The following is a 9,832-nucleotide window of genomic DNA, read 5'->3' as shown; positions in this document are numbered from 1 at the left end:
GGGACTCATTGGAAAAGACCTTGATGTTGGGAAAGATTGAAGGCAAAAGGAAAAGGGGACAGCTGAGGATGAGAATGGATAGTCCATAGTCACAGAAGCAACGAACATGAGCTTGGACAGACTTCAGAGACAGTGGAGGATATTACAGCCTGGCATGCTATGGTCCACGGGTTCGTGAAGAGTTGGACGTGACTGAATGACTGAACAAACAACAAAAGGCCTCATAAGGGGCAGAGGTGAGGGAGTACATTTCAAATGTGGACAGCGAGGTCAGTTTGGGTTTGGTCCAGAGATGTGAGGGGGCGGAATATGAAGTAAACCTGGAGAGGAAGGTTAGAGCCAATGGATTTAAATATCAAACAAGAGTTTGTATTTGAATGTGAGGCAACGTGGAGCCATTGGAATTTACTTAACATAGGGAGGGACCAAGCTAGATCCATACTTTGAGGCTGTGTGGAAGATGAGTGAGTTAAAAAGGGGAAGAGACTTGAGGCAGAGAAAGCATATTACAATAGTCCAGGTGAGAGGTGATGAGGACCTGGAGCAGAGCAGTACTGGGTAGATAGGAAGGGGATAGATTTGAGATGTGAAGGTTGAATCCGGACTTGGACACTGGCCCAGCACTGGCTCAGGGTTTCCTACATCCTACATCCCAGTCACTTACAAGCTGACCACGGGCTCACACTGTGTATCGTGGATGAGAATGGAGTTGGACCAAAGCAACAACATCCTAGTGTTTGTATTACATGTTCTTTATAACACCCCATCTTACTCATGATATTTACTGTTGCTGATCCTCCTGAAGACATCATCATTCCCCTTTTACAAAGGAGAAAACTGAGGATGGGAGGTGACAGAGCAAGTCTGTGACAGAGCAAGGTCTTGAACTCAGATGTTCTAAGTCCTTGCCAAGGATCTGTCCCCTGGGTCCTGCTTTAAGAGTTAGGGCACCAGAAAATGTTCTAGTCAGACTCCCCTTCACTGTTCAGGTCAGAGGACTGGTTTTATAGCTCTCATTTATTCAACCTTTGCCTACATTACCTAATTTGATTCTCATAACAACCCTACCACATAGGTGTTATTATCTCCATTTTACAGATACTTTTTAAAAAATTAGTATTTTTTTCTAATTAGACATAAAAACAATTTAACATTCTTTTTTTAAATTTTGAATTCCAAATTTTTTTCACTCCCTTCCTTCCCTCCCCCCTCCCTAAAATGGTAAGCAATTTTACATAGGTTATATATGTACAATCATGTCCATTTTACAGACAAAGAAAAGAAGTGTCAAGATTCAGTAACTTGCCCAAGATCACATGGCTAGTAAATGTCTGAGGCAGGATTTAAACCCAGGTCTTCCTGACTCCAAGTCCAATGTTCTTTCCACTATAGAATGTGGACCCCAAAGTCACTGCAGCACCAAACACTGTTATTTTAATTTCCACTGAACTCCAGCAAACAACTGTAACGTCAACGGTTTTATTTTGTTCATGCTTCAATTGTGCCTAACAGGAAAAATTTTGTCTCAGAGGTCACACAGATCTAATGTAAAAACCAATCATCTACAAAATCACATAAAAACATTACTGGCTTAATAACTGCTATCATCACAGCAGGGTCCATAAAAGTGGCTGATATACTCCTCATACCAAAAAGGGTTGGAGGGCCTAGATTCGTGAACCTGGTTGGCATCGTACCCTGTGGTATGAAAGTATGTATGATAGGGCAGTTAGGTGGCGCAGCAACAGATAGAATGCCAGGCCAGGCCTGGAGTTAGGAAGACCCGAGTTCAAACCTGGCCTCACATACCTACTAGCTATGTAACCCTGGGTAAATCACTTAACCTTGTTGGCCTCAATTGCCTCATCTGTAAAATGAGCTGGAGAAGGAAATGGCAAACTACTCCTGTGTCTTTGCCAAGAAAACCCCAAATGGGGTCAGGAAGAGTGGACATGACTGACCCACCACCACCACCACCACATATAAAATAGAGAACTAGTGCTGGGAGTGTAAGGACTTGGGTTTGAAGCCCGTCTCCCAACACCTACTACCTGGATGAGCCTAGAAATAATGAATATTTCTAAGGTGGGTTCAGTCCATTTTCTCACCTCCAAACAATCTTCCAGACTATTGTGAAGTTGATATTCCTAAAGTACAAGTCATTATCACACTGGACCTCCTTGCCCAAGGAGCTCCAGTGGCTCCTACTACCTCCAGAATAAAAACCAAACTAGCTAGTGTGGCATTTGGAGCTCTGTGTAGCCTGACTCCAGCCTAGCTTGAACTGGCCTGCTCACTGTTCCCCGAACGAGATATTCCACCTTTGGCCCCCGAGCTTCAGACATTGTTCCCCAGGCCCCGAATGCTCTTCCCTATTCTCTGCCTTTTGGAACCCCCAGCTCCCTTCCAAGGCTCCCCTCAGGTGCCAGATCCTAGTGAAGTCCTCTCCTGATCTTCCTTCATCCCAAATTACTTTGTGTAGATGTTAGTATCTGCTTCTCTGCGGACATATTTCTGCCAGTAGAATGTAATCTTTTTGAGAACAGAAACTTTCTTTTTTATATTCTCCTTTTCTCCTCCCCCCAGGACCTTTCCCACTGCCTGTCAGCTACATGGCACAGTGATGAAAAGAGCTCAGCCTGGAGTCATGAAGACCCGAGTTCAAATTTGGCCTTAGACACTTACTAGCTGTGTGACCATGGACAAGTCATTTGATCTCTCTCTGCCAGTTTCCTCATCTGTAAAATGGGGATAAGAGCACCTACTTCCCGGGGTTGTTGTGGAACTGAAATCAAATATCTGTAAAGGCACTTACTAGATGCTTGTTTTTTTCCCTACTAAGTTGAATGTAGTAATTGAGGGCAATAATCCTTCACTAGCCCAGCTCCCAAGGCTGTGGTGAGGACAGTGCTGTTTAGCCCCCAGAAATGCAAGCATTTTTGGTTTGTGACTTTACTGTTTCTGCCATGGTGCCCCCCTCCTCAGAAGATACTGTCCCTGGCCAGCTGACAGGTTACTACAGCAACCCTTACCTGCCCATCCTGATCAAGAAAGCACAGCAAACAAGGGGTTTTGTGAATAAGCTCAGCACCTTTTATTAAAAAATAATAATAGTTACAAAAAAGAAATTAACAGTTACGATATCTCTATGTACAGTCCCCAACGCTACCCAGTGCTTTAGGACTCTCTCCCGTGGGTGCCTGATGCATCACAGAGGCTGGGGCACCAAAGCCATGCTTGTGAGGGCCCCTCCTTGGTGACTACCCATTTTGACTCTGGGCATCCTGGCACACTGAGACCTGTGATCTATCCCAATTTAACATCCAACTGGGAGAGAGGAAGGATGAGATTTAGAGCTAGAAAGGAGAGCTAGGAGAACATCTAGTTCAAATCCCTCTTTCACAAATTGGGAAACAGAGGCCCAGGGAGATTAAAGATGGGAAGGACACAAGGCGGGAGGGGGGTTGGAGGGGAGGAGAAAAGCCTGGAAAAACTTTGAAAGGTAAATGCTTCAAAGAATCCTCAAAGGAGAAGGGCCAGAGGCACTGTACCCGTGCATGAAGGAGAACTATCCAGCCAAGAAGGCTCTTGGAAAAGGACGAGAAGGACCGTTTTCTTTCTCTGTTAGCAGCACACTTGTAGCAATGGCCCCAGCCCCAACGTGGCAGAGCCCTTCGGGGCTAAGGCTTCTTCTCTGAGAAGAGAGGGACCTGCTAAATTTCTCAGCTGGCCACGGGCTGAAACCCAGGAGCCAAGCATCACTGGCTAATGACACCTCCCCACTTCCCTTCCCTTCCACCCAGCTGCTTCTGCCTCTGAAGAAGGCAGGCAGGGAGTAGGGGGCTCACTGTTCAGCACATCTCAGCTGCCTGCCCCTGCTCTCCCAGCTGGAATGGCTGAGGGCCTCCTCCTCCTCCACAGGGCCAGCTAATGATTTCTCCCAGGGGGCCAAGTTTTATGAGGAAGAAGGTGTCCTTCCCCCCAAGGGAGGCACAGGCTTAAGTCAATGGCCAATTCAGTACTCCTCCAGAAGGCATTGAGCTTAGAGCCTATTGGAACCTGGGGGAGGAGGGCACACACCACTCATCTCATCTTCCTTTCCTCACCTGAATGGACCCAAGTGGCTTTTGCAGGCCCATACCACCCAAATCAACCCTTAAAGTAGGGAGACATGGTTCTTTATTGTAATGCCTTGGAGACCTCTGACAGAGACCACCCTGCAGAACACTGAGGCCCCAAGTGACCAGCTGGAGACCTGGGCTGACAGTGAATCAAGAAACGTTTACTTAAGCCTCCTGGGAAAGAAGAAAGCCAGAAGAGAACTGGTTCTTTAATGCTTCCAGGAGGCCAGCCCCTACAGGCCACCACTACCCTGAGGGTCCAACGGCTTCAAGTCTCAATTTGGTTCCCAAAAGTCATGGAAAGAGGGACTCAGTAGTTCCAGAGATTACAAAGATTTTATTGTTGACTTTCTTTCTTTCTCTGACCCCCTTGTTTCCTTTAAAAGGAGGCTAAAAGTTTGGCCACCAGATAGATAATGGTGGGTTTTTTGGCCACAGTCAGATCTACATCCACTGAAGTATAGAGGCAGCACTCATACTTAAGAAATCAAAAGCCCCTGAAACTAGAAAGTGCAAGGGGCTACATTTAAAAAAAATAAAAAATAAAAAACTCCTCTATTCTTCTTGAACAGCATGGCCCCTTGAACAGTGGTCCTGGCCACTGGAGAGGCTTAGAAATACAGGGGGATAGACCCTCTGTTGTCCAAAAACCCAACATATAAAATTCCACCAGGCTGTAATTCACAAAGTAGGCAGCAGATCTCATTGGATATAACTTGAAGTATTCAAAGTCATGACATTTTCGGGCTAAGCACCCCCCCCCAAAGGCCACCAGGGCATGTGCTCACAAGCAGGAGGTTGGCGGCTACTACTCCCCCTACTCTTTTTTTTGTTTTAATTGGTATCAGAGATACAGAACAGTCACTGGGGAAAACAGATTCGGGGCAGAGGATGTGGCATGGTGGGAGCTGAAGGAGGAGAGTGCCTAATTTTCCCTTAAAAAAAAAAATGAAACAGATGAGATACCACCCTCCTAAATGAAAAGACTCCATCCCCTCACCCACACAGTAACTCCCAGCACATTAAACAGCCAACCTTGGAACACATACCCCTCCAGATAATTCAAGTCAATGGGAAAACTGGATCAGATTTACAGTGTTTTGCTTAGAGGGCAAACAGTCATTTTCACATATGGTACAGAACGATACCTGCATCCATCTCTCCTCCTGGGGAGAGGAAGCAATTGAATAGAGGATCAATAAAAGCCTCTAGAATCATATGCTCCATGCTGGAAGGGAAGTGCATGGACAACTTTGGTCCAGAATGTAGTGGCTTTTGTCAAGAACACTGATGACACTGGACCAAGGGCCTTGCCAGGCAGGGCCCTAAAGGAGAAAGAGTGAATTGAGCCCCTCAGGCTAGCCAGTGCCCACAGGGCTTCATCTGGTCCTCCATGCCCCCACCAAGTTGGGCCACACAGAGAGATGGGCCATGGCCAATCTCCTGGAGCATGTGGATCCTGTTTGGTTTTTCCCTTAAAAAACAAACAAACAAGAAAACAAACAAACCCCCAGGATCCCTGCACTGTTCCCATGTCTAAGCCAGGCTAAGGAACTTGGTTATCATTAAGGCAAAAGAGGGTTCTTCTTATCTCAGTGCTGGAAGGGGAGCACATGGCCGAACTCCAGGACATTCTCCCATGGCAAACGGTCCCTGGCCACAGAAGCCATTCGAAAGCTGACGCCACGTGATTCTAACCTGCTCATTCAGTCACCAATGACATCTGTACAAAAGCTGAAATCTATACAAACATTTATTTTGTTCCAGCTGAGAGGGAAGGGGAAGAAAACTAGGCAGTGGAGAACAGTACCTATGCAGCCTCGCGGAAATTTCCCTTAATACAAACAAACCCCATAAATTCAGTGGAATTAAGACAAAAAGTTACAAGAGAACAGGCCGATGTTTCCATGTCACCGATTCCAGCGCCACACCAGACGCTGATGTTCGGGGAAAGGGCCGAGGATACTACCCTGGGCCACTATCATTGGCTGAGCAAACTGAAGCTGCGTCTAGGACTCCTGGGTCGCTCCCAGAGCTCAGGGTGGGAATGCCTAGATCATGGTTGGCTCAACGCCATGAAGACACAGAAGGGGAAAAGGCCCCAGCGTAGGGGCCAGAGTACCAGAATGCGCCAAAAGCCATGCTGTTCAATCCCCCTCCATGGGAGGTGACGCTTTTTCTCCAAGAGGAACAAACCAGGGGAAGGGGGCAAGATACAAAACCCAGAACAAGGCTGAGGTCCCTATGCATGTGACAGGGAATTGGGGTTACTGGGGAAGGTGGGATGTGGCATGCTCAGAAGTTCCATACCAGCCAGGGGCTTAGGCCTTCCTTGGGATTCCAGCAGTGCAGCCTGTCCCATGAGGGGACGAACGTGTTTAAGACACCAGTGGCTTCTTTCCCCCAAGGACAGTGGCTAGGGAGTAGCATCACGGAGAGCTGCCTCACTCGATGTTGGCTTCAAGGGAACGTGACCTGCGCCCTCTAGGAAACGTCATCCTGCTGGTATCCTGGCTCTTTCCCTCGGGAGCTGGACAGGGCCCTGTCAGATTCTCTTCCAACCATCCACCAGCCCCAAGGGTGGTGCAGCACCAGATCCTTGCAGCGGCAGGCAGGCAGACAGATGCTGTGCAATTCTTCAGGTTTAAATTAAAAATGATAAAAATAATAATAAAAAATAATAACCCTATTTCCCCCTCCTAAATAAACCCGGTAACTATACATACCCTTCCCTGCCCACCCAACCCCCCTCCCCTTGACATCATGTAAAAAGAAACAGTACTTTGCAGACCTGATCAAACTGCCTCTGGGGCAGAGAATTAGGACCTAGTTCTGGGTGTGCAGCTCAACATGACCTTGTGGGACTGGAAAGGCAAGAATCAGAAATGCTTATCTGATGGAGACAAGAGGTACAGAAGCCAGGGAGCCCAGCCCCTTGTGCTGAGCTGGCACAAGTCTCTAGATTCCACAAGCACCCCAAGTGCACAGACACGCCAGGGTAACGCATGCTGCTGGGCTGGGGCTTAGGGGGGAAGCAGGGGCAGGGAGGGAAGGAGGGTGGGGCTCTGGTAGGGGGTGGGCAGGGGAGGCTCTTGTTGTTTGCACGGTGAACAGTGTTAACTCTGAGGATTTATTGCACTGCTTTGGAGGAAGCGAGGGGACTGGGGCGGTGATGGAGGGGACGAAGATAGAGAGAGTTAAGGAGGAAAGGGGGAAAGGAGGGGGGGGTGGGAGTCATCGCTTGACTTTTGAGTCTTCTTTGATTTTCCAAATCATCAGTTCCATGCAAGAACTGGCATCTTCACTTGAATCATGGCCTTCCACTATGGGGAGAGAGGAGAGAGGGAGGTCAGTGAATACTAGAGCCCACGAAATCAAACACAGATGGATGGAGCATCAGAGCTAGAAAGGACTATGGAAGTCGATCACCAAGTCTAATCCCACCTGAAGCCCAGAGAGTGGAGGGCCCTAGCCAGGGTCACACAACTGTCAGCAGCAGAACAATTTTATGATGGCCCCTGGACATCCCAACTGGACTGCACTAGCCAAGACCTAATGTCACCCAAATTAGATTTCAACTATTTACAGAAAAGAAGAAATGATGTGATTTAGAGGCAGAAGTAAGGGGCTTTTGAGATCCAGTATGACCCCCATGATTTTACAGATGGGAAAATTAGGTCCGACCTAGGAAGGGTTGAGTGATTTGCTCCATGTTACACAGGTCACAGAATCAAGAGTTGATCCCCAGTCCTATGACTCCCTGGTGCTAGCAGAGGGGCCATCTAATGACTAGGCCATACTGCTCAGCTGGTTCCAGAGGCAGGAAAGAAGGATAACACAGTGAGAAAACTCACCATTGTCCTGGATAATACGCTTGAGGTAGTCAGCCATCAGCGTCCGCAGTGCCCTCTTGTAGGGGAGCCCGAGGCGGTGAGGGAAGACCACTGATGTGTCCACTACTGTGGTGTGAATAAGCTAAAGAGGGAAGGAAAAGGAGTAAAGTTGTAAGTGACTGTGCACATGCCCATGTATTCTAGTGCCCGAGTCAGGTCTCAGGTTCTATTTCTTGTCATTTCTTTTCTTGTCATTTCTTTTCTTTTCTTATTTATTTATTTATTTAGTTGTTTATTTATTTATTTATATTTGGTGAGGCAATTGGGGTTAAGTGACTTGCCCAGGGTCACACAGCTAGTTAAGTGTCAAGTGTCTGAGGTCGGATTTGAACTCAGGTCCTCCTGACTCCACTGGGCCACCTGGCTGCCCCCTCAGGCTCTATTCCTGACTCAGCGATTCAGCCCCATTCACCTGGGTCTGCCCAGTTCCAACGTGAAATAGCTCCCACCAAACCAGCTCCTGAAGGAGCCAATCTGAGGAGCAACAAGTACACAGGCCTGTACACAGAACCCACAGAGGCCTGTTCTTTGTCAACTGCCGCCTCCCCCCTTAATGAGGACCCGGACAGCCTCTGACTGCAGCAGGGGCAAGCTCTTCAGCAAAAGCTGAACTCTGAAAAACACCTCCACCACCACCACACACTAGCACGTCACTGTTCTTTTACCTGAAGGGCGAGGCCCACCGAACTAAGAGAAACTGGACGAGGCACCAACCAGAGAGCTAACTGGGGACAAACCGTTAGCTTCCTGAAGTCAGGTTCTTTAGAAGGCAAAGCATCAGTTTGTCTTTTTCTGTTTGTTTATACCAAATGAGACTGGCACGTCTTCGTCCCAATGCATCGCTCCACCCAGGTGGCTGACTGGAGCTTTGGACTAACAGCCTGGAGATTTGGTGTGGAAAACCACAAAGCCATTGGCGGAGGAGGAGGGAGGAGGGCATCACTCCAAGAAAAGAGAGAATGAACTCTACAGGTGGAAAAGGATAAAGGAAAAATCCAACTTCCCATATCCTCACCTTCAAGCAGCAGAGCCAAACTCCCATTTCTAAAGTGCTTTAGGAGGCTTACAATATCCCTGAGAGGGCCTATGAGGAGACTCAAGGATTTAGAGCTAGAAGGAAACTGAGGCCCAGGGATATTAAGTAACAAAGGTTACACTGGGAAGAAGCAGCAGGACTGGGTTTTGAATCCAGCACTTCCCTCTGTCAACTATGCAGGGCTGTCCTCACAACAAATCGTGAGTGGAGTAGCACATTATCCTCATTTTACAGAAGAAACTGAGTTTCAGACCTGAGCCTCACTTGCCTAAGGTTGGAGTTAAGTAGCTGCAGTAGGAACTAATCAGTTACTACAGTTCCCTACTAAGTTCTCCATATAAGTTTCAAAAACCACTTTTGTTGATTAGCGCTGTGCCAGGCCCACCTTCCAAATCAGCTGCCTCCTTTGTTTTGGGTAGCTCATCAAACAGTCCCACTCTCCCTCCTGAGCCCCAGGAGTCCTACCACCTGCTGACTATGGGCCATTTCAAGGTGGACACCCCACAGCCACTCTCAAATCCAACGTGTCAGAAAGAGAATTCTATTTTCCCTCTAAGCCCACTTGTCTTCCAAGCTTCCCTAGTTTTGCCCAGGGTTCCCTTAGCCTTTCAGTCACCCAGATCCCCCTCACTGCCCACAGACAGTTGGCATGCCTGCTTGCCTCTACTCCTACAACATCTCTTACCCACTCCCCCACTTCAGGCCAGGGCCTTATCACTTCTGGCCTAGACTTCTGGAACAGCCTTAAGTCTCTTCCCTCTCCAGTCCATCCACCACACACC

The 9,832-nt window shown here is 47.9% G+C and overlaps 1 protein-coding gene across 5 annotated transcripts in view; it reads right to left on the bottom strand.

Moving 5' to 3' along the window:
- Positions 1-5,856: 5,856 nt before the first annotated feature.
- REXO1 (RNA exonuclease 1 homolog) overlaps positions 5,857-9,832 on the bottom strand; it is a 112,997-nt gene continuing 109,021 nt past the window's right edge. For 3 of the 5 annotated variants that reach the window (XM_021008828.2, XM_078154126.1, XM_078154128.1), the window contains exons 15-17: positions 7,976-8,096; positions 7,368-7,444; positions 5,857-6,985 (exon numbers count right to left, since the gene is read on the bottom strand). In XM_021008828.2, the coding sequence (XP_020864487.1) occupies positions 6,941-6,985; positions 7,368-7,444; positions 7,976-8,096 (243 nt within the window). In that variant the 3' untranslated portion in view covers positions 5,857-6,940. Of the gene's footprint in view, positions 7,445-7,975; positions 8,097-9,832 lie in introns of all 5 variants that reach the window. The other 2 variants (XM_078154127.1, XM_078154129.1) reach the window with 2 other exon arrangements.

The sequence above is a fragment of the Phascolarctos cinereus genome, unplaced genomic scaffold (assembly GCF_003287225.1).
Source record: "Phascolarctos cinereus isolate Bilbo 61053 unplaced genomic scaffold, phaCin_HiC Scaffold_4;HRSCAF=312, whole genome shotgun sequence".
Lineage (NCBI taxonomy): Eukaryota > Metazoa > Chordata > Mammalia > Diprotodontia > Phascolarctidae > Phascolarctos > Phascolarctos cinereus.
The sequence above is the reverse complement of the archived record's forward strand: the minus strand, read 5'-3'. Positions and strand labels throughout refer to the sequence as shown.